Source organism: Corvus cornix, chromosome 1 (assembly GCF_000738735.6).
Source record: "Corvus cornix cornix isolate S_Up_H32 chromosome 1, ASM73873v5, whole genome shotgun sequence".
Lineage (NCBI taxonomy): Eukaryota > Metazoa > Chordata > Aves > Passeriformes > Corvidae > Corvus > Corvus cornix.
Window position 1 is genome coordinate 69,491,021 of NC_046332.1, and position 25,792 is coordinate 69,516,812.

The window sequence follows — 25,792 nt, forward strand, 5'->3', positions numbered from 1 at the left end:
TCTCTTTCACTTTCTGTTCCCTCTTGTCCTGACACTATGTGTCCTTGTGAAAAGTCCCTCTCCAGACCTCCTGTAAGCCACATTCAGGTACTGGAATGTGCTCCAAGGTCTCCCTGGAGCCTTCTTTTCTCCAGGCTGAAAAGCCCTAACTCTCTCAGCCTGTCTTTATAGATGAGGTGCTCCAGGGCTCTGATCAACTTAGCAGCCTCTTCTGGACTCATTCCAGCAGGTCAATGTCTTGTGTTGCCTAATACAATCCTGAAGCCTTGCATACACTTTTAAAGCAAGAGTCTAAATAGTTTCCTAGAGCCATGTTTGAGTTCCCCAAAAGACCTGAGCTTCTGCAGCCAGAGGACCTTACAAATAAGGCATGCATGCTCACCAGTTCTGTGTATACAAGTGCTGGGAATATGCAGCCCAGCGTATGGGCTCCGTAGAAACTGTTACATTTAAATGGAATTTCTTGTATGACTCTGGTTGTTACTGGTTTTCTTGCCCAAGCTTATGCTCTACACAACGCATGGTTCAGAGTTGCAAGAAGGAAGCTGTAGTGGGTTGGGTTTGTAACCGGGCAGAAACACCAATTTAGTGTAGTGGTTTGGTCCAAAATACTCATTACTGTTTACCTTCTGTGAGACAAGAATTAGGAGAAATGCAAAGCAGGCACAAAACTTGAAAGAATATAAAGAACTTTATTAACAGACCTAACAGAAGAAAAAAAATTATACCACACCTTCAGAACACTTCTCCTCCCCCCACCTTCCTCCCTTCTCCCAGTGACAATGTAAAAAGACAACCCTTGAGATGTTCAGTCTGTTTAGCACTTCCATAATAACCTTGTTCAGTCCATTTAGGAAGAGGAGTCTCTCTTGCCCATGCTATGAAAACATTATGACAATGAGACAGCCGCCCGGGTTGGTTCTCTGCCCGCATGTGAGTCCCTTCCCCCGACTTGCAGCTTTTCCCACAACTGCTTTCGAGGGTCCACTCTTGACATTTTTTGGGGTACAATTTTAAGGTTGAGCCGTTCAGAAACAAAAGTTCTCTTCACCCATCTCTGGGAGCATTTCATCTCTAAGAACAGAGGCCCTTCTCCTTCCCTGGGAGCAAAGGGTCTTCCTCATCTCATCTTTAGGACTATGTCTGGGAGCATCTCCAGGAACTGAGGTTTTCTCCTTTTCCATTTGGAGCAAAAGTCCTCATCGTTTCCATCTCTCCCTGTTCAAACTTCTCATCAAATTACAGCTGCGTCAGCATCTGCCTATCTCAGCGCAGGTGCTTTTGCTCACAAGTACAAGTTGAAAGCTCCACCCCCCATGCCTTCATGAAATTACAACGGGTACTCTGATATATCATAGCTTTACAACAGAATTTCAGCTTTAAGCATCTCCTCTTTCTCTTCCCTCAGGTTTTCAGTTCTTCATAGCACTAAAAGGGTTAATCTCACCCAGGCCTTGCAGCTGGAATTTTGCTTATCGCTGTCAGTCATATGATCTCTGCCGGACAGCAGTGGGCAGCTTTCGGCTGAATCTTGGCTGCGCTGGAGAGGGGGAGCCGCCCGTCTGCACGGAGCAGGGCTGTGGGGGGGTTCCGCAGGTGGAACAGGGACCATCAGCCCCAGGATGGCCATGGCCCGGCCTGGCCTGGCCTGAGCAGGGCCTGGGCCGGGCCCGCTGGCTCCCGCACTGGGCCCTCAGCCACCTGTCCCAGCACTGGAAACGAGAGAGAGCTGGGGGGGCGGGGGGGTTAGTCCATTCTTAAGTGTGGATCACAGAGGTGGTCACAATTTTAAGTGGCTCAAAGAATTGTCCATATTCAAACTGGCCAACTGATAAGTTCTGTCAGGTCAGGTCACAGAGGAAGCTGTAAGCACCCCTTTGCAAGAACATCACTTCCGGGACTATGCTTGCTAACCCATGACAGAAGCAAGCTTGGTATACCTGAAGCAGTATGGAGGTTATTTGTGGTTTGGGTGCCCAGTTTTGAGAATCCTTTTCTTGCTATAGGTGCTCCGGCCAAACTTGCTTCCTTCCCACTATGCTGAACTATGTCAGGAGCAATAGACATACAAAATGTTTAATGCTGTTGAACTAGAAAAAGGACATTTTTCTGAATTACGGAAACAGAAGAGGGACTCACACAGAAGTTTCCTCATAGTTCAGCTAAAAGTCAATCAACTATGTGACACAGTTCTGTTGGAAACTAAGCTTCATTAGTTCTGGTGCTCATTGTTTTTAATTAAATTACTAAATGAGGGATTACGTGCAGAGACTGCACTGATACTGTAATTGCTTCCAGTGATGAAATTCAGATTTCAGGCCGTGAGCTTCTGTAATACAAATGGGTTTTTTATCTAGCCAGAATGTAGAGTTGCAGCCGGTTACAAATAAGGCAATATCTTCATTCACAGCAAAAGGGCTGCTCTGGCATTAGTGCTATGATTATTGTGTGACCTTTTCAAATAAACATGCATTTAAACATGCACTCATATCAATGCATGAGTAATACAGATCTAGAGCCAAACTTTATAGTAATAACAGCCATCAGTTTTCTTCAGTTATTATCTGAGTATGAGATGTAAGTATCCATTTTAACACATTCAGAGTTTGCAAAGCTAGTAAGGAGTGGCATGAGCATATCTATTCTGACCTCTATATTAACACCAGCTGTAGAACTTCAGTCAGTAGTTTCTGCATCATGTATAGTAATTTATGGTTGAATTAAAGCACAGCACTTAGGAAAGAGTTGCAGGAAGAAGACGCATCCTGCCCTTTCATGTTCTCAAAGCAAAACAGGCAGTGAGGCAGGTTGCTCCAAAGCTGCAGGCTCAGGAGCTGAAAATGCCTGCGTGCAAGAGTGAAGCATGAATACAGACATTCGCTTGATGGAGAGTTGGCTCAGCCTTGTTCTTAAGAAGACATCAAATCTTAATTTAAGAATGCCATATAACACTGAATTATTGTCTAAATTATCCTTGTTAAAATTTACCCCCACAGCTTGAAGAGCTTTCTGTTCATGTAGAATGTGTTAAGCCACTGCCTCACCTCCTTTTTTTTAAAACTAAACTAAGTACTATTTACATATGTCCATTAGGCTATATTCTTCAGTTGTATCTGAGGTTTATCTTTATTTTGATATACACACATATATACACTGCATTTGCCATATCTATTGTGGTGCAACTAAGCATCCACCAGCTGCTCACTCACGTGCCCTGCAGCGGGATGTGGGAGAGAATTAGGAAAGCAAAAACTAGAGGAAAACCACAGGTTGGAATGAAGATGGTTTAAAAAGTGAAAGAAAAAAATCACAAAGTAAGTGATGCAAAGGCAATCACCTTCCACCAGCAGATCCGTGTTCATCCAGCCTCTGAGCAGCCTTGGACTACTCTCCAGTTTTATTGCTAAGCATGACACCATGTAGTCAATCAAATACCCCTCTGGTCTGTTGGGGTCAGCTGTTCTGGTTGTGCCCCCTCCCAACCTCTCACCCACTCCCAGCCTCCTCACTGGTGGAGGGGACAGTGAGAAACAGACAAAGCCTTTGAAGCGGTTCAAGTGCTGCTCGGCAGCCTCTAAAAAATCAGTGAGTTATATACTCTGTTTTGGTCACCAGTCTAAACCATAGCACTACATGAGCTGCTATGAAGAAAATTAATTCCTTTTCTTAATGAAGAAAAGGAAGCTGGGATTTGATTTCTTTGATTCACAGAGAACTGATATCCTGATTCATGTATCTGTGGAGTAAGACTACAAGCTGAAGTACCTACACCAATAATGCAAACTAAATTGTAATGGATGATACTGAAGCTGGAGAAGCACCTGCCTCCAAAGTTTGATAATTATATTTCTTCTGAAACAGAGAATAAAAAATAATGAAATACCACTAGTACTGGAGGAACTGTATAGTCAAGAAAACATCTATCCATTACAGCTCAGTAAAAAAAAAAAAAAAATAGATATAAATCACTTTTCTGATTGCCACCACATTTTAAGTGAAGCTTCTTAAACAGACAATTTTGATCCCGTCTCTTTTTTTTGGGGGGGACACCATTTTTCCCTTCAAGTCCTGTGGCTATCTCTACCCGTTTCCTTAAAGATGGCTGTTCAAATTCCTGAAGTATATAGCTCATCAAGGTACTAGTCTGTGCTAGGTTATGTGATAAAAATTCCATCTCTACAGGCACAAAGGTGCACAAATGAGCAATGGTAACTGGGGTAACCCAACTAAAACCCTACTTAGCAACCTCCAGCCCCATCACAGATGAGATGTCAGCCCCAGGGGTGAAGCCTCTCACCACCAGTCAAGGGAAGCAGATCTCCAGAGCACCTTTTGGACTGAGGGAGATCACTTCCTAGGGACATAGGCCATGTTATGGGATGCAAGGGAAGAATGGTTTGGGATTTCACAGGACCTGCTGTAGGATAGTCAGGGTAGGAACTAGCTGATAAGTAGGCAAAGTGGCTCAGGAGCCAGAGGGTATCTAAGGATAAGACCATGGGAAAAGCTGGCTACTGGAAGCCCCATGGGAGTTCTATCCAACTGCTTGACAGATCTTGTGGGCTGGCTGAGAGACCGGTGTGGAGGTGTACATGAGACACCTGGAGACAAGAGGATCCAGGGGCAATTTACTGGACAGGCTGCATGTCCAAGCCCAGCTGCTGGAGAGATCCACATTACGTTTATATCTGTATTTTTCCCACAAGCAAGCATTCATCTTGATCAGCCAGAGAGAACAGGATGAAGCCATGAGTGCCATTTGTGTTCATGTATGTCTGCCTGTGTTGATCTGTTTGGTAGGACAGGTATGTTTGTTTATACACATGTATTGTACACACACATTTGTGTGTCTGCCTACTGGGAATACAGCTCCAGCCTCATCACTGCTCAGAGCTGGGTGCCTGAAGGTGCATCTCTTTGGGGACCTCAGATTTGGCAACCTCTATGTACCTGTACTGACATTTTGACACATTTTACAAATATTGAAGACTTCTGGATTAACTGTGCTCTACACATACAGAAGCATAGCAGCAGTGATCTTTGTTTTGTTCATGTTGAAGTGTTCCTTTTTTATTTATCCCTTTACTAATGCATGCCCTTCTGCCACATCTATGTATTTTAGTTTGAAAAGGTGTCTGGCAACTTACTTTGTTAGAATAGAAGAACTTCTTTCTCTGTGTTGGTAAAGATCATCCAAGTTCAGAGGTATCTTCTGCCAGACAGGTAAGAAACTCCTCTGCCACTTCTGGTGTCTGTCTCTTTGCAGCACAGTGGTGGCACTGCATGTGGAGGGAAAGCTGTTGAAATCAGCTGTTTACATACATGCTGTTTACATGCATACGCAGATCCCACCTATTTTATTATTCATATTAACCTCAGTTCATTTTAATTTTATGTGAGCATTTTGATTCAGGTATAAAGCAATTTTTTATTATATAATACGTTTTATTATTATTCTTCCACCTTACACCCTGAAAGGTCCCAGAGGACTCCATTTCTACCATTTGACTATTTGCAGTGTTTCAAAGTAACCATGGGGTGCCTGTCCTTTTTAGCATCTAATTACACTTTGTAAGGGCTTGATTACCAAAATGCATTAAACAATAATTAGATAAGGATAATTTACATCCAAACAATAAAGTTGAAAAGAACAATATAACTGGTAATTGGCCTTGACCAAAGTAAATAATGTCCTCTTTTTTTATTTACATTTGGTTTTCCCCATAAACTGCCTACTGGGTTGTACAGAAGTAAGAGGCTAGCAAAAATCTGAATCCCCATCCATCAGTATTAATCTCACACTTTACTGAGGCCCCATCCATTTATCTTTCCGACACAAATTAGAAATTCAAGAGTTTTAACAAATGAGCCTGCAAATGTAAACTTATTAGGCCATATATTTTTACTACACACTGTGCAGTGCCCTCCACAAAGCTGTCCCTTCAGAGAGTGTTTTCCTATTTTGTGTTATTGATGGCAGCTAACTAATCACATTTTTAATGTTGTCTTTGGGGAGGGCTGTTTGAGTGAATGTGCAAACTAAACTACCCAGAATAAATCTACCTTATTAAATGCTTGAAATTATGTGTCTTTTACGATAAAGAAACTCTCGAGCATTGTTACATTTGCTAACCTTCTTTTTTGTAGAAATCAAAAGACTGGGATTAATTAAAATAATACATCAAAACAGGGGTTTGTACAGAATGTGTCTGCGCGTGAGAGAAAGGCCAAGAAAAATTGGTTAATTGGTCTCTTCACCCTTTCTGTCTTTCTCTCCATTGAAATATCTTTAAAATTTGCTTTTAAACTAACCTTTCTTAGCTAAATGTTGTCATTATCTTTGCTTTTGGAGAATTTACTAGTGAAGAGATCAAAATGCAAACCATGAGAAACAGCCTTTCTGCACTTGTCACAAGTTTTTCAAAGCTCCTGCATAGCAAGGACACTCTCTGAACAAAGCATTTCAGATTTTACAAAATCTGGTTATTTTATTAATATTTTACTGATTATTTTACTGAATTTCTGGAGGTTTAAGTGATATATTTAGTGATCTATCTGGTTTTCTAAGGCACATTCATTTGTATGTCTTTAAATTTGTATAATTTTAGAGAAGACTGGGAGAAGGGACTGATCTGAATGGCATAGGCTTTTTAGAAGATAAACATCTTTGACCAGTAACATTCAAGCTGTTTTATCCCACCATTCTTAGCATTTAACAAAATGATGTAATTACTTTGAGAACCTTTACTGCTTTGCTAAAAGATTGGTTAAATAATTTTAACCTATCATCAGTAGAAATGGAAATTGCTCTTTCATTGCCTCCTTCCCAGCAGCAAATACAAGAATGGGTGATATCTGGATTCTTGTCATTAAAAATAAGGCCTATTGTCTGTTTCAAAGATTTGAGCAACAAAGCTGGTTTGGTTTGATGAGGACCTCTAGGACTGCTCAGTGTACATTGCATTAGTGACTCCTATAGAAAAAGCAGAGAACATTTTCTCATTTTTCAGATAGATAGGAAATGAAACTTGAGAGCTAATAAGTGATAGCTTCACAAGGCAAGGCAGGGAATGAAATTCAGTTTGCTTTACATGTATAACAGTCCAGTGCCTACTTCTGCCCTACTCACCATTTAAAATCAGATTTCATTTGTAACAGACATTTTATAGAAGTGTTTCCATGAAAATGAAAATTATGCACCACAGTTCTTGATATCAGGCCAAATAAAAAAGATCTTCAACACAGGATAAGAGAATCATTGTGGAAAGTATACAGATTTAGGCTTAGTTTTCTCTATTTTTGCCAAAATACTCCAGCTGGTGCAATGGACCAGTCGGTCATAATTTTTCTTTTCTTAATTAGACTTCAGATTCTACAGTAGTCAGCAATTAATAAATTATTTGGATTCTTTTATATCAACAGTGTTTTTACATTAAATATATGGTTTTGCAGCTGTTGTCACAAGCAATTTGTTTATTGGATGAAGTCACATTTTTAGCAAATTGCTGGAAATTTTGTAAGAATTTTTTTTGTTATTAATACATACCAACAGAGAACCCTGTAGATAACACTACAGTAGTAAAATTATCCAGCAGAATTTCAGAGCAATGAATATTCTGCCATTTCAATACAATATATATCCTATAAATAGCACTCTAATGGATACGAAATTACAAATACTGTTATGTTGTCGAAACCCTATGGCTTGTACTATAGAGGAGGTCAGGCAAGATGATCATAATGGTCCCATTTGGCCTTACGATCTATGAATTTCCAAGAGTTATAGGTCTAGTTTAAGTGCACCCTCAGCATGAGTTGCCTTATTATTTAGCAGAAAGGGGGAAAAGTAACCTTGTTCATGCTTATACTGTAATGCAGTAGGTCAACACACATTTTACCCATAGTGTAAATAAGTTTACTTTTTAATATAAAAAGAACAGGCAATTTAACACATGACTTTCCTCATATGTACCCCAGACCACAGAGATGTGTATGTGTAATCTGTTAATCATATCTGTGTGTGCTTGTTCTTTTGCATTTAGCTATAGTCAAGAGCTAAGCTCATGGGAAGGAGGTCATCCTTGTATAATAAAATATATAGGGAAAGATGGAGCAGTTATCTCTCTTACATGCTGATGAAGTTACTTGCAATCCAAAGCAAAACAAAAAGCAAGCTAATGGAAGTTTGTTTGTTCTAACATCCAACCTAAGAGACTGAGCCAAGGAGAAACCTTTATTTACCCAAGCAGACCTGGGAAAATGAGAAAATCCCCATGAATTACATGAAGGTACTTACAGAAGCAGGGGAGACTGTTTTTAATCAAATAGATACCTAGTAGAAGGATAAATGAAAAGTGTACCTTTTATTACAGCTGAGGGAATATGGCAAAACATTTTTCACTAGTACTTGTTCAAAATTTTAAACACATTTATTGCCCTCACTCTTTAATGTTTCCCTCACTTGGCTAGCAAAACATTTTATGGATAAGGATATTGAAGGATATAGAATTTAAAGAAATTCTGCACAGTAGTTTCTGAAATTATAAATCAGGCATTTACATCAAGAACCAAGTCTGTAGACCTGCATATTCCCATTTACTTAGGAGACAGATTAATTTAATAAAGAAAGTTCAGAACCTAACTTCCCTTTTCAGAAACTGCCTTTAAGCCCTACTGTCACGGGTATTTTGACCACAAAACTCACCCTGAGAGCTGATATTTTGTTTTCTGGCTGTTTAATTTGCTCCCTTACATTCTCAGTTTCTCACACTACTTTAGAATAAATATAACACTACGCATAACTAAGTTCAGAGAAAAGCAAAGAAGGTAAAACAAGGGACGAGGATTATTTTATTTATGAATGCAAAAATTCCAGGATTTAACAATAAAATTTCCATGCTTCAATAAGCTAAGTCAGAAACAAAGAAAGACATTATTTTGTATTGTTTTCTGGTTAAAATCTGAGAAAAGAATCTTATCCATAAGCATAGTTTTTTCTAAGACTGATATTGCATACAAGCCCAAATACTTAATTCAGTTCTACCAGTTTTAACATATCTGTGGGATTTCCAGATCAAATCTTTGCATGGTAAAATGAGATAACAGATTAGCAATAAAAATGAGCCCTGCTGTTAAAGAACAGGGTAACAATTTTATTCTTCTCTTTATCTGAAGAAAATGGATTTTGAAAACTATGTATTTTCTTGAGTAAATAAATCTTCTTCTGCCTCTTTGGTCACAAGGATATCTAAGGATATTTCAGCTACTGGGATGTGCTTTGTAAATGAGAGAAGCTGGGAGGGAATATTAGATTCACTCTAGACCATCTTGTTGAAGGTTACTCAGAATAACCTAAAAGATGTAACAACATTCTGGAAATTCACAAGCAATCTTTTTGTTCTGGACCAGGAGCTGCTACTTCATTGATTTTCAGAATCAAACCTGTTGGCAGCATAGTTGCAGTTTTTCAAGTACAGAAAGTTTTCTGTTAATTAACTTTAATTAATTTCTTGAATTTTTGCTGCTTCTCAGTTTGATGCTGTGGGCTTGCTATGCTAATGAATAGTCTCTTCCAAATATCTGTATCTACATTTTCCAAACATTTTATTTTGCAAATATGATTTATATATTTAGTGTAACTCATTGGCAAACTTGAGAAAGAGGGCAGGAAAGGAGGTCAACTTTGAAAAGCTGTTAATGAGGAAGAAGGAAAAGTAGTATGATGTGAAGGATGAGCAAAAGGAAACTGATACTATTCTAGTGATCACAAGCCAAATGTAGGAGCATAGAGTACAGCACAAGTTATTTCTCCAGGTGCATTTTTAATGACAGCAGAACTCAGTGTCAAAAATGAGGAAAAGAGCAAAATTTAACGGAGAAGGACAGTGTTCTCCAACATACTGATTTCTGAATGTTACAATCGGATATTGCTGCAGTTAAATACACCAGGCTTTGTCAAAAGCCTTTAAGAATTCAGCCCATTTAGCCTTGTGAAATGAAGGCTCTGACTTGACAGCTGTTGATGAACATATCAAGGAAGTAAACATCATGAAGGGAGAAGAGCCATTTAAAACAAAGGACAGCTAACCACAGATAACCTGGATTTAAGTCAGTTTAGGCTACAAATTATATAAATGAAAATACGGGGAGTTTTTGTTTGGTTTTTTTTGGTACAAACTTACCAGAGAAACAGTTGGAAGTATCGTACAGTTTTAAGATACAACTTGACCAGTTTACAGAAGAGATTATGTCCTACTACTACAGCTGTTTTCGGTGAACTTCACTTGACATGAAGTCACTTTAGGAGCTTCTACCTCTTCACAGACACAATAAAATGAAATTAATAAGGATTTTAAGAAAAATAATTTCTTTTTTTTTGACAATGTTTCAGCCATAACTGCTGATGAATAATTTTTGATTTGAAAACAAATATTTTGATATTTTAGAACTTCTAGAAAAATAAAGATTTTTACTATACATCTAAATAACAGTTTTTCTTATCAGGTTGTTTTTAGATGCCTTCAATAGTCTTGATAGATTTATACCCACTACGCCCATGTTATCATCCACCTTCTTAAATGATGACAGCTATGGGCATTCAGAGTATAACCAACCAATGACAATACCAAAGGGATGAATGATTTGGATTTGTAGATGATTCTATATTTTTATAGATAATTGTTTGGCTGAACCTCCTCTCCCCTCACAAAAAAGCAGTGTGATATTCAACTGTTTTAATTGGTGATCTCTTGGTATAAATCATAAGAAGTGTTTACAGATAAGTAAAGACAAAGTGTTCTGAATTAGAAACACAACAGCAGTTGTAGGCACATTTTGAAAGCAGAGTCAAACCCCAGAATTTTGAAAAATCACAATAATTTGAACAATACTTCATCCATAATCTTTCAATGCCAGTTCAAAAATGGGTCTAATTTCAAATGAATACAGCACCTCTGTAATTAGCTGCCACAAAGTACCCAGAAACAAGAGTGTGTTTTTATTTACTATTTCCATTTCAGAAGAAAATATTAGTTTTCATTTTGAAATAATATATCTCCCTCCTATATACAATCAAAAGCAAGGACATTTTCAGGGTTTACAGGAGGATGAGATACAAATGGCAAAATGCAAAGGCATATACCAGTAATAGACTGCAAAATCAATTTAAGAAGTGCAACTGCAGTTGTCTTTCCCAGGTTTTTAATTATGTGTTTGTTTGCCATGGTGGCCTAATTTAGTCAAGTAGATGAGCCAACATTAAAAGCTGGTAGGAGAGGTAAGTAATCCCCAGGGTGGGCTGCTTGTATAGAGAGTTTAAAAGCTACATGTACAGAAGCAGAAGCCAAGGCAAATTTGAGAAGGGGGTCCACATGATAAACAGTGAAAAGCCAGCAAATCAAATTTTTCACAATTAGTTGAACAACAACTGTGACAGGTTCAGCGCTTAGCATTTTCATTTGTGTGCTCAAATTTGGTTATCCGTCCTCTTTTATGCAAATGTGATGTGACAGGAGAAGCTGGGAGCACTCAAGCAGGCCGATCACTCACAACAGGAGCTAGGTCTGTACAGCTGAGAGGTCTGGATTAAATGGACTGAGTGCTGATGGATAAATGACATAACCTAGGCTGAAAGCCTCATGAAGTGATTTAGAACTTCCACAAGATGATGCCCAGAACATAAATTATATTTTATCCTCAAATGTAAAAATAGAGGGGAGAAAAACATCAGCTTCTGCTAGTAAATAACCATGCTTATAATCTAGCTAAATCCAACACGCTTGTTGTCTACCACAATAAGGAACTTGGGAAAACTCTAATAGGTATCTCTAATAATTGCTTATACACCACCATGTAACTCTACAACTCACTGTGATGTTTTTGTATGTACATGGGAGACTTGGAAAGCTGATTAGGCAATTAAATCATTCAATCTATTTTGACAGATGGGAGGATGGCTGATGAAATACATGCATAGACACAGAAAATGTTTTCACAATGTACTTGCAAGTAATTTGGTAGCATGAATTATCAGGTCCGAGAATTCTATCCTACTGCAGAAGGTATAATACTTAAGGTGATGTACTGTGCTAAAAGCATACTTACACATGAAGGGCTAAAGGATGAATTATCTGTGTAGATCTCCCCCTTTGTCAGTTTATAGGAAACTGAAATTCTAGGGGAAGGCGTGCCAGAAAAGTATTGCAGCTTGCCCCTTTGACTACACCACTGCATTATTGCTAGGTTAATTTTCAAGACTGCTGGTAATACTCAGGGATAGTTCAAGAGACCTCCAAACCTTACTAGTGATAAGAAAACTTGAATAAAATCGCCTACATGAATTTCAACTTGAAGATTACTATTAATTTTCTTTAATAAGGTTTCTTCTAACTCTGTATCTCACAAGACTGCCATGTATTTTACACTTCTCATTAAATCCAATAGTTACTATGGTCTACAAAATTTTAATTGTTAATTGCCATTCATTTGTCCATTAGCTAAAGTACTAGGATTTTTGGTTTTTTAGCACCCATTCCCTCTTTCAGTTAGCGACATTCATCTCTAGAGAGGATGGATTCCTTGCAGAACATTGTTGACAATTGTCACTGCTTTGGAAAAGAACAGATTTTCCTCTAGGCCCCTTCATCTGCCAGTGGAAACATATCATATTACCTGCTGTTGAACAAAGCTTGGCAACTCAGACACATCTGAATTAGTGAAACAAATGGGTCCAGCATACATCATAGGCACTGAACCCTATTGTGGGTTCCACAACTGTTACATTGTCAGGCCACAGCACCTCAGAGACCCAGATCAACTATCCCAAGACAGACTATTTACAGCAGAGAATGTGGATATGGTTGTCCTGTTTTGAAGCCTAATAGTGTGTGTGAGAGTTGTTCCAAGCCAGTTGGCCTCAGCATCAGAGAACAGTCCCAGCCATGTTTAATTTACTAGTATTTATGTAGACCAGGAGGCTGAGTACCAACATTCCGACAGGGAACAAGACACTGAAATAACCTGTGTCTCTAGTGAGTTCTACTAAAAAGCAAAAGCTATGAAGACATGCTGAAATGTGATAGTGCTGGATAGGCAGCAGACTAAACCACAGCATTATTGCATGACATGAAGGTATTTGGAAGCCATCACAGTCTACCACCTTGCAAGATCTTCAGGCAAGTTGCTACAGGCAGAAGTTGGTGTTTCAAGAACATTCATGGGCTTTTCTCACCATTCATTTGGTTGTTGGGGTAGAAGAAAAATTCAGAAGGGCCTAGGATACCCACATCAATCTAAAATACCATTCAAAATTCATGCAGAGGGTTCCTAACACATTGTTCCCATAACCACTATACAATACTAAGCAGAGTGGTTAGAGAAGACTGTTTATTTTTTGTTCAGACATTTGGAGGAAAACCAACAAAATGCTGAGTTCTTCAAAAGCCAATGTGTATTTTTACTAGTAACAGGTAGCATTTGAGGATATTTTAGAGATTTGCATATGGATCCATGGAGATAAAAGTAGATAATTACTTTTCATTGCGATTTTTGGACTCCAATAAAGACTCAAGATTAGACTCTACCTTTTTTTCCACATAAATATTTTAATTTTGAATGGTTTTGATTATCTGATTTTAGAAAGCAGTCATCGAAGCACACATAACCTCTCTCAGATAAGACAATGCTAGGGATAGCTCCTAACACTTTAAAGGTTCAGAACAGTTCCAAGTCAGGTCAGAGAAAGAAGGTCATGACAAGACCATTGATTCTTTGTGCAGCTGGAGAGATATCTGAAAGGAGTTAGGTACTGAAATTCTTTGCACTTCTAAAGGTTTAATTGACACAAGCTCCTGCTAATGTAACCATAAGAGTTTAGATGAGTACCTTTCATCATATTCTGCAGCTATGATAACCAAAGAGGATTCCCTTGTCCTGTATCATGACAATAATTCAGCATCATGCAATTTCCTATCTAATATTATGATCTGCCCATTTAGTTGCTCATGTAACTGCTTCCTAATTTGTTCACTCAGGCAACAGGTTAAACAGCTTAAAAACCAGGAGAGTTCCATTACTTAACTTGTTGATGTTATCCTACCTTACTTGGATGAACAGGTTTGAAAAGACAAACACACACCCATGTAACGCAGTTCTTGCTGCTTGAAGCACGAGCTCTGGCGTGCCCCAGGTCAGAGACAGTCCAGCTGCATTCTTCTGCGCGTCGCAGAAGCGACTTTGGCATCAGGAAAAGAGCTGCTTGCTGGGCTAGCTAGCTGGCTTCTCGGCAGAGGGAACATGGCAGGGATCGGCTCACATTAGCTCGGAGACAAAGGAAGAGAGAGGCTGTTCAGGTCTCACTCCTAACAGGTTTATTGTGAGAAGTTTCACAACCCGAACAAACTCGAGAGGGACGGAATGTGATGGGATCCTTCCCCGAGGCTTGTCCTCAGTTTTATAGGGAATTTGAAAACCAGTTACAAGCCAGGGGAGGATACAATGTAACAAGAGCCACTGTGGGCAGAAACCGAGAGGCGGGAGTTATAACAGAGAACCAGTGAACAACGGAGTACCCGAGAATTTTCCCGAACCGGGGGAGGTGGCTCGTACCCGGGCTCTGCCCAGGGGGTGCAGCTTAGGCTTCTGAGCCGCCCCCTGACCCGCCCTCTAGGTCTGCCTCTTCGGGAAACTCGATCCAGAGGGTGGGCTGGGATTGATTGGCATCTCGCTGCCCCAGCCCCGCAGTGGGCTGGGTCACCACAACACCCATGGACTGGAAAAGTAGTCTTTCAAAAGAGAAACTGACTGTTGACACAACATGCTCCACAGGGACTCATAACAAGGAACACTAAATTCTGCAATCACTAAGCCATGCAGAAGTAATCAGTAAAGTGAGGCTTCTCTAAACTTCTAGGTATCTTGGATGATACTTTAAAGTTCCAGATGGAAGCCTCTGTGAAAGTACTAGGCAGACAATCAGTATTTCCTGGCCCTATTCTTCGGATTTAGCAGTATTTCCCAAATCTTTTACAGCATGTCTCGTCTGCAACAAACTAGGCTACCCACAGGTGTGGCAGAGAGAGGATAGATTGCAGGAAAGGAGACCTGCACATAAACAATTGTTTGGCCAAGAACTTGAAACCTCAGCTTCCATCTGCCTCAGCACCTCTTTCTAGAAATTTAATTTCACCAACACCCAACAAAATTAAACAAAGCCAGCCTTTCTACCATCTAACCTAATTTCAAGTCCTACAGTGCATGATACATCCCTACACTTACTGTTTTCTTCCCACCTGCTGGGTTCTCTGACTAAGGTCCCTAAATGGTGTCAGAATTGCCTTTGTTCCTTGCCAATGGTTTAGCTTGTCTACACAGATACATTAGAGAAAATGATCTCATCTTGCTCCAGCCTAGCCTCAGGGCTGCTTCACCCATCTGGCAAAGCTGAGTTTTCCTAGGAAGTGCAAATCCAAGCACTGTGGCTCTGCTGCACAATGGTGAGTAGAGGAGGAAACCCTGCTGCTGCTGCTGCATTAGCACTGCACTAACATACAAGTCACACAGCCTTTGACACAAAGCTACCACACTCACAATAAGCTAAATGAAGATGCTAAAGGTCTGACAAAAATCTTTCATGGCTTCTCACACCTCTTTTGGAGGTGATCCTTGACTGATCTGAGACTGCCTTCCCCCCACCAGAACAACTGAGGGATATGCCAAAACGAGTAAGAGCTCCTACAGCAAAGTCCCTGTTTGTAGGGCTATTAAGAATGCAAACGGGTCCAGAGAGTCAGCTCAAATGCAGGGCCATGCAGCTTTCAATTTAGTGGGTCACAGATGAACGACAGCATGTCCTGTGTTTGTGATGAGTCCTGTGCAAGTGCAAGGCTTCTGTTCTCAACTGCTCTTCTGATCTTCTGTGGAAGCACTTCAGCTTCCACATTCTGCTCACTAAAGGTTTTATTAAATGTTTTGTCCTGGCTCCTGTAAATCAGGGGAAGAGAAGAGACAAACCAAGAGTTGAAGCCAAACATACGTAACCAAGAACAGCACAGTGGTATGAGTTTTTCCAGTGAACGTAGCATGGCTTGAAACAGAATAAATAATGGGACGAAGATGTCTACTGATCTCACCTCCTCACTCCTGCCCCAGCATCCCCCACCAGTAACATCTTTTCAGTCATTTGGCAAAGTAGATTAGGAAGGTAATTCATTTGTATTATCCCATTTTTAAAGCATAGCCCAGTTCCTCAATTACTATATTATCACTCAAATACCTGCTGTGTCAAGCACAGAGGATGGGCACGAGTGACCAGCCAGGGTCCTCTCTGATCCTGGCATGGAACAAGACTATAAGAACATTTTTCACAACTTAGTGCTGGCCATCAAAGAGTTAATACTGCTTTATCTAGAAAATGGATTCTTGAAAAACACTATAAAGTTCAACAGTGGGTAGAAATTATTTCACAGAAAGATTCAAATGCTAAAAACTAGCTCAGTATTTGTTAATTCAGAGTGACTCCAGAGAGTAATTCATAAGCTTCTAAATTAATATTTTTAAGGAGGTCATAAAATGTGAACTTTAGTAACTGCTACAGCCAATCAAGGTGCCATCAATCTTGCCTTAGACTACTTACACACTAGTCATTACCTACTCAAATTACTTTAAAAGTTTAACAAAAGCTTATCTACAGATAGTATTGTAGCATGACATACTGCCATCTTAAAAATGGTAGTGTACTGAATACTCTTGGTTAATATTTTAGGTATTTCAGATTCCAATTTCTATAACTTATTCTCTGTTTTGTCTGTGTTTTCCTGGTAAGCTGTCTTCAAAAAATTCAATACACAGTAGATTTGCAGAGAAGAGCTACTAAAGAGCAAAGACCTCAGTATTTTTAGTAGAGAAAGGATTACAGAAAACAAGGATGGAAAAAAATAGTACTTACTTTAAATTCACTTGAAAGGATATTTGGAGACAGTTCAACACAGGAACTGAAGAAATAAATATATTTTAAATTATTTTAATATTAAAGTTATTAGAACATAAATTTAGTGAAGACATGCAAATAATATTGTGGGAGTTCACCAATACAAAACTGCAAATACAGAGAGAACTAACCAATTAAAACTTAACAAGGTCTAATATAACTTACATTCCTTAATTTTTCACTATGTATTGACAGCAAAAAGTTCTCTGTATCTTCTGTTGTATTGCCAATATCCTTACATAACTTCTAATAGAAAACTTATTTTTATAATTCAGGTCAGGCAGTAAGTCTGCTGACCTGCACTTTGCTTCTTCCACCATAAAGGCTACAGCTATTGCTTTTTGCTCTTTAATCTCACATTTTTCACTAACTGAATACTCTCACAGATGTATTAATGTGATGTAGCCAAATTTATCTAAATACACAATACACAGGATGTTGCTTCTGGGAACAAAGAATTACAAATACTAAACAAGAAGAGGTAGTTTTGCAAAATATCTGATGAAATTTTACCACCGGGGAAAAAAAAAAACAACCCAAACAAAACCACAACCCTCCTGTCCCACCCAAAACCCCCAAACCTGAAACCAAACCAAACAACAAAAACCAAACAAATAAACAAACTAAAACCCCAACAAAACCAACAAAAAAGCAAAACAAAGAAAAAATCCAACAGAAGTAGCTTGTAGGACCACCGGAGTCCAAATTTCTGAATTCTGGAAACAAATACTCAGCAATTATTGACTTAGTATTTTAAAAGTAGACCGATTACCCCACAGATACTGAATATGTACTCTTGGATGTAGCAGCAAAATCAGATTTTTATTCTCTCTATAGAAAGATTAACCCATTTAAAATGTGTTCAAGTACATAAGCAGTTATGAGCAGGTAACATTTGCTTTCATTGTAAGAACTTGTTTGAAAGATGGTCAAGATTTCAATTACTCGGGTATAGAAAGTCCACCTTTCTTAAGATCTATACAAAATTCTATGCTGCAGGAACGTTTTCTAAGCCTGCTCACTTGCTTACTGGATATTTCTATTTTTGTGTTCTTGATAAAATTTCAAATTCTATTTAACCTTACACAAGTGGTTTTTTGCCTAATATGTGAAGGATGGTACAACCAATAGGGGAGTTTTGAAAACAGCATCAATGGAAAAGTTGAAGATTGTAGAACTATGCAAATAAATAAACAGTATCCAAACACACTCTCTGTTTTCTGAGGTAAAGTAATACCACAGAGAAAGTAGGTGGAAAAATATAATTAAAAATTGTATCAAAATACTCTTTGATTTTCTATTAAACTGGTAGAAATATCACATGGGGGATGTATCATTTTAAACATTACCTAATACCTCTCTGTGAGCAGCAGTGGGTAAATTTTAATAATCTATAAGATCTGAATGCAAAGAAATAATCATGATAAATAAAACCAAATAATTTTTACAACCAGAATTCCTCTTCTCACAGTCACTTCTGGTAAGTTTTCCATCTTTAGGTGAATTCAAAGATACCGACTTCTTGCAAGTCTTGCGGCATTTTGTGATGTTTATCCACAGGTGTTGATACAGAAGCCCCCTTCAAGAAAAAAAGAGAGCATATGATAATCTCCACATAGCTATTTTGTGAGTTAGGAGTGTAACGAAATCTGTGGTGCCACAGCACTTTTTGACATTGCACTAATGACTGAAAGGGAATAGAAAACAACACAGAATGAGAATACGTGTCCTGCACGGTGTTGGCCTACATCTGATTCGTGTGCATGGGCATTGCACTCTCAGACTTCCAAGCTGCACAGTCAGTATTCCAATGCATGGGCTACCAGCAGCTTCCTGGTGCACCCAGGCAAGACAGTAAGAGACAGTATAGTGGGTGCACAAGGATGAGCAAGTATTCCACATCATAGCTGAAAAATTGTTTTGTGTAATTACAGTGCACCAGTTGGTGGAGCTACAGTAGTAATTATTTGATGTATTTAAGATGAATCTATCATAAAGCAAATATGACTGTATACAGTGGTGAAATTTATTCTAACTATGTTAGGCTGGTGATTTCTTTTGTAGTTTATATGAAAACCCAGTGTTGTGTGCCATTTCTGCCCCCCTCCACTTTCCAGCAATAAGTTTTATCTTTCCCTATTCCAGAGCACAAACACGTTTAAAAGATTAATTCTTATGAAAAGCTTTGACAAACAGGATATAGCTACCCAAAGTTTTCTGTAAGTTCAAGCGTAATCTATCAAACCTAGTTCAACTCCCAGAGCAGAAAAGGCAACGGATACATGCCTCTTGCAACACTGAAACATTCTTCTGTTTTATTCAGATTTAAACACCTGGAGTCATGTTTTATCATTGGTACCTAAATCCAAAGAGAGATACTTTGTCTCAGTTCACACAAATAGAATTTCTGCTGACATAGTAGAGATGTATACAGGTTTTTGCAAGAAATGCAAATATTAGCATGAGAACTGAAACAGGAAAAATATCACAGAAGTGTTAAAATGGGAGCACTTTCCAGCTTTTGTACTTTACTTGTGTAGCCATAGTGCCCTCTAGCAGCCGAAAGAGAAAATACAAGGCTTTATCTCAAGGAAAAGAAAAAAAAAACCCCACGAAATCAGAAGCAGGGGTTTTTTTTAAGCAGAGAAAGGACAGTTTGCAAATGTGAGGAAGAACATTTCTTCATGTTAAAACAAGGTACTTTAAATGGAAAGGACACTTCTCTTGGCTTTTATGCAGCAGAGCTCTGCAGAACTGGGAAGCTCTATAAAAATGAGGGTTTTTACCCTAAAGGCATTTCTGTGCTTTGGTAGATCTCAGCTACACCATATATGCATTAGCAACATGCACATGATTTTAGCAAAGGACATAGATTTTTACATGCATAGATCAACATAAACTTTTGTGAAGTCTTTGTCTTCTCTTTGGATCAAACATCTTTATTGCACAAAATTTTGTGCAAGACGAAGAATAAATTATGACCTTTAAAACCCAAGAAACTTTTCTCATTTCCCTAGAGAGCCAGTTATTGGTTAGAGAGAAGAGTTCATATGCCTTAGAGCTGGGAAATATCCTGTCTGGCTGCAGACCATCACAAAAACATTTTTGGGAAGCTAGTGTTTCTTTTCTTTTTGCATTTAAAAGAACACTAGCTTTAATAAAGAGAAGTCATTCTTCAGGACTGGGAAATGAACATCTGCACTGTTGAAGTTTTGGGGCCTGTAAACATTTCTAATTTGAAATAATCATCACAGCTTGTCAGGAGGAACTGTAACCCATTTACTTTTCTCCCCTTTCTCTGAAAACAAGTGTATATGGTAGATGATACAAAAAGATCTGATTTTTTAAAGAAAACTTTTACCCATCAAATTACTATAAAACATTTATGCACATCTGCAACACAAAAAAATAAAATAGTGTAAACGAGTAAAAAGACTATTCTACCCTCTCTGTGTCCAAGAGGTCAAAATGAAACAAACAGGCCTAGTGAAAACGTTTTTCAGAAAAATGTATTTTGAAGAGTACACATCTCAAACTTTATTATTCCATTTGCTGATAGGGAAATACTAAAATCCAGTTCATCATGTAGACCAGACAAATTTGCTAAATATGGTATTCCAGTCTTTGGCAGAGAGAGGCGAGAAACTGATTTAGTCTGTTCTGCTAACAAAGCAGGAAGGATCTCGGAATTCAATAATTAAAACTCTAACATCAAAATTACTACAATATACCACTGGGTCAGATGAGATGATTTTCAAAGACATCAACTGGTCTCAGGATTACAAGCTTACTGCAAGAAGAAGAAAAAAAAGTTAATCGTCACTCACACAGATCAAGAACAAAGTACAATCAAGATAAGTTCTAGCATTAACACATATAGAAGGATTTTACAAATAATTATCTATTAGGAAAAATAGATGGTATGGGTGGTATAGGTGGTATGTTCTTGAAATCCTTCTCTTTAGAGTTCCCATTAGATGTCAAGAGAATTCAAATAAAGATTGAATCACCAAAGTCTATTTTTGTTGCAAGTATTTTTGATATCCTCAGAGTTAAAACACTGTTCAGAATAAAACATGCAGAGGCATACTTAAATAAAAAATAGTTATTTTATAAAAGTACAGTATTTAGGTACCTGTGTAACAAGCACACTAGTGTGTTTATAAAGGTCTACACTGACCTCTTTACACTGAGCCCACAAAAACTAAAGGTTCATCATCCCCAAGGATAAGTTTACAGCTATATTGGCACATTTGAGAAAGATGAAGCTTTTTTCTTTAATCTTGATCAAGAACTTTTACTTTGTCTGACTTAACAAGTTCATCTGAAAGTAATCACGTGCTATTATATCAGTACAGTAAGATACAGCTCCACTCAGAACAGTATGATGAAGAACAATAAAATTGACTTTCACTTGTTTTCCCAGAAACCCTTCAAATTTCTGTTATTTGTTCCAGTTGTTCTAATCTTAATTTTTAATTGTAATTTATTGTCCTAGGTGCAATAAAAGATAAGTAATGCAGGATTAAATCTGACTATATCTTCATTAGTTGCAACATAAAAAAATCTATGTTGAATTAGAGTAAATGAGGCACTTCACTGAAGGTCTCTGCCCCTTTGTATTTCTTTTATGTATTCGTACAACTGTAGTGTATGACTGGCGTTAAGAGAAGGAAAAATATAGGTAGTAATGGCCATAAGTGTTGCTTCAAAGAAATATTCTTGTTAATTTATTGTTTTGCAGCAATCATAATATAGTCTGAATTACTGACTCCCATTACTTCAAATTTTTTGTAGTTCAACCAAATGTGGTTTTAAACAATACTGCCATTGAACTGCATGTCAGCTCACATCTTACTCAAGCCCTTTAGCATCCAAGTGGAAAAAAAAATACCTTCTTAAATGCTTACCTTTTATTCCATGGGAATTTTGAAAATCTGTTTTGAGGAAAACCAAGCCAGCAGGATGGTTTGTTGAGTCAAAAAAGGAAGGTGACAACAGGTTTCACTGAAAGCTAAGTTAACAAGGATCTGACTGAACTGAAGTGACAAGCGTTGGCTAAGGTAGTAGCAAAAAGATGGAAGGGAGCAGAGCTAGACAAGGAAAACAGAGCAAGCCAATCAAATGAAGAAAATAATTTGATAATGACAGAAATCTGTACAGAATCCATTCAGACTGCAACTGGGACAGAGTTTTCTTATGTTGAATAACACAACCACAGATTAGTTTTGACTGAAACAAATATTGGGGGTTGGTTTTAAAGTGAGAATAAACCAAGTCATTCTGATCCAGGTGTTTTTAAACCATTCAGAATGTCACAAGGTAACAGCAGGGAATAAAATACACACCAGTAGGAAGTTTGCAGAAGGAAGGCAAAAAAAAAGAATTTTAAAAGGTTTCATCCCCTTACCAGCAAACCAGGGTGCAATTTCAATGAAGTGAATCCTAGATGGATGCATTACCAGGCTGAATTCAAAACAAACAGGCAAACTTGGAACACAAGTTTTAAAATTATATGATACAGCAATTTCAGATGATTTGTAAGAAGCATCCATGTAAAAAACACAGTTATAGTTGTCATTAGCTTGTGTTGAGTGACTGCAATGAAAAGGCAGGTTTGAGCAGCAAAGCAGGCCACACAAACACTTTATGGAGCATGGACAGTGTTTTCCTGTGCTGTACCTGTTCGGTAAGACAACACACAAAAAATTTCCACCTCGTGGACTGTCAATTTGGCACCCTTCAAATGTACTAAATTAATTAAAAAAGGAAAGTAGGAAAGATTGTACTTACTTCAGTGAATTAGAACAGCTCATTCAGAGCACTGGATAAAAAGGTTCTTAAAATATTTTATTTTGCCTGAAATTCAGTGTAAAAGGAAATCAATTTCCCAAATACAATTCCTTATGGCAAAATGTAGAACTTAGTGTAACAAGCATGGCAGTCAATTGTGACATTTCAATGTGAAACTAGGACTATACAAAAATTTAAGTGCATATTTTTTGCAACAAGATATGCATACACATCAGGACAGAGGGGAAAACCAAACCAAATCAAACAAAAAGCTCAACAAAAAAAAAACCCAAACCAGGATCCAGTCCTTAAAATCCCTTCAATTGAAAAGCATGAACAAAAATTCTACAGCTGGAGCTCCTCTCTGGAATGCTACTACTTCTACTTTCCTCCATTCCTACTCTGGAATTGAAAAAAAAGGACAGGGACATGACTTACACCAGTTCTCCCCCTCCTCCCAGGAAAAGACAAAAACATGGACTAAAGAAAACACGCTCTTAACTGAAGTACTCTCACAGAATCATGGAATATTCTAAGTTGGTAGGGACCCACAAAGATCATGAAGTCCAACTCTTAGGTGAGCAGAAGTACAGGCTCATGTCCATCTCAGAGATGTAGAGACAGTGGTTTTATGATGAACTCATCAATGAATTAATGAGAGGGAAAGAAAACATTAAATCAAAACACCCCACCCACTACCTTCAGAACAAAAACAAAACCCAAGACTTTAATACTTAATAAATGGGTTTTCTTTTGAAAACAGTCCAGCAAAATGCCATTAAATGGATATAAAAACATGTCTTTGTGAGAGGTCATTTACTGCAAAGGAGTGGGGAATTCCCCTTCCTACGAAGCAAAGAAACGCCACACCTCGCATACCAGAATGACCTGTTAGAAAGAGCCAATGAAGATTTTCTGTGGGGTACACTAATATATCATGTATTTTTGAATGGTGAATATGTGCTATAGTGTGAACTTAGGATTTTCCAAGTGTTACTTTTGAAATGAAAAAATGTAATCATAGAAACACAGGAATATAAAAGATGCATTAGTTGTGTACTCAAATTTTTAGAGTATCTACCAAATACTCTAATTCTCCTCACATATTTTTCTAAATTATATTTCATTACTGCATGTTATTCTCGTGGGATCAAATTTTCTTCTACAGTTGCACAGTGCAGAGATAAAAAAAAATTCCTTATTGTTGGAGTAGTATTCTATTTACCATTTGACTCGCATCACTTTAAATTCAAAACAACCAAAAGTTTTTATGCAGAGTACACCATGTGTTAATGTAAAGCACGATTGAGATTAGTTTCATATTTTCAGTATTATTTTAGTATAAGTGATAGTGATTCAAGCTCCTTTTGTGAACATGGGGGTGGGGGTTGCCATTTGGAATGGTCTTTTCTCTTTTTTTTTTTTTTTTTTTTTTTTTTTTTTTTTTCGTCATGAAGGACCATTGCCTTAGCTTTTTTGGTTATTGCTTTTTTTTTCTTTTTTTTTTTTTTTTTTAAGACCATTCCATTTCTTTATTTTTTAACATCTTAAAGTCATAAGGACTTATATGCAAAGCAGTCATACACTTTATCATTAAAACCCATAGGTAAAATACGTACACAAATCCAACAAAAGGCTAGTACATAGTAAAGCCTAAGCATACTACTATGCAATATTATGAATACATAACTTTAGAGACTTCGGTTTAGTACTGTTATCTATTCATTTCTGAAAACATTCACAAAGATTTTAAATGCAAATTTTCATTCCGTATCTGGAATAGAACAAAAATTATCTATGTTATAACAACTTTTGGTCATTTGTGTTTGACCAATTCAGTAAATTACAAAGAACCCAAAGAATTCTGTAACTTTCTGTAGAACTATGTAATAAAAACATTGCATATGTTCCTAGTATGATGTCTTTAGCATTCATTTACTGAAATGTAACTCAAACATCAATCTCTCAAAATGTATAACCAACCAGCTGCTTTTTAATCTATATCTGAATCCAGCTTCATCACAAAACCCCTTTTAATACAAAGATGCAGAAGTACATTAGGTAATACTAATGCAACACAGGTGCAGTTCTAGCATTATCATTGATCAGTTGAATCATCTTCTCCATGAACGAGATTCGTTCTCCTCTTCCTCTTCATCATCATCTTGAAGCAGCGAGTCGTCCACCAAAGATTCTTCCTGAAACTTCAAGAGAAAAACGTGATACTGTTGTATCAGAAAATGTTAAAAATCAAAAGGCAAAATACAAATCTCTGGTATTTGCACTTTAATAAAAAAATTTGGTTGTGAATAGGTAAACATTAATGCTTTCAAAAAAGTACACTGGATGTATATGTCTAATATACATATATTACTAAATGGCAAATTAAACTCTTTTCTTTTCAACAGACTTCAAAATGACCATGACGCATGCACCTCGTCCTTAGACAGCTCTTCTGATTCTTCAATGTATCTATCATTCATGTGCAAACTGCTATGTTCCCATGAAATGTAATATGCTATACTGAAATCTAACGGTTTTTGCATGTTCACAGTATCTATGTTTTCATCCAAGAGCTTAATCTACCTGTCCCATAGTATCAAAAAGGTTGAATCTGGGATTTTTTGATTTTGACACCTTAATCAAGATTGAAATCAATATAAAAATTCAAATGATTGAGGCAGGGAGACAGGTATTTAGAGAAATTCAGACAAACTATATTACTATATTTTCAATTCCTTTCTGTAACAACATAGAAACTTGACAGACTTCAAAGCCCTTGAATATAAGTTGCTTTAGTCTCTATCTACATATAGACACAGGGGTGTATATAAACTATCCTGTCTTGAAACTTTTTTGATGACCACATCTAACACAGTAAACTCTGCACTAGCTAAAGAAAGGACTAAAACACAAGGATATCTTTCCCTAGCAAAACTGTCCATCTGTTAGATAGCAGCTGTGGTCTTCCTTGCTTATTCTTTGTGTCTAAGGAATTGCTTTTGCTACAGTATT

General features: G+C 37.7%; 1 protein-coding gene across 5 annotated transcripts in view; it reads right to left on the reverse strand.

Moving 5' to 3' along the window:
- Positions 1–22,813: 22,813 nt before the first annotated feature.
- The window catches only part of RBM26 (RNA binding motif protein 26), a 52,348-nt gene continuing 49,369 nt past the window's right edge, over positions 22,814–25,792 (reverse strand). For all 5 annotated transcript variants that reach the window (XM_010409889.3, XM_019292174.2, XM_019292175.2 and 2 more), the window contains one exon: positions 22,814–24,981. In XM_010409889.3, coding sequence (XP_010408191.1) covers positions 24,892–24,981 — 90 coding nt within the window. In that variant the 3' untranslated portion in view covers positions 22,814–24,891. The remainder of the gene's footprint in view (positions 24,982–25,792) is intronic.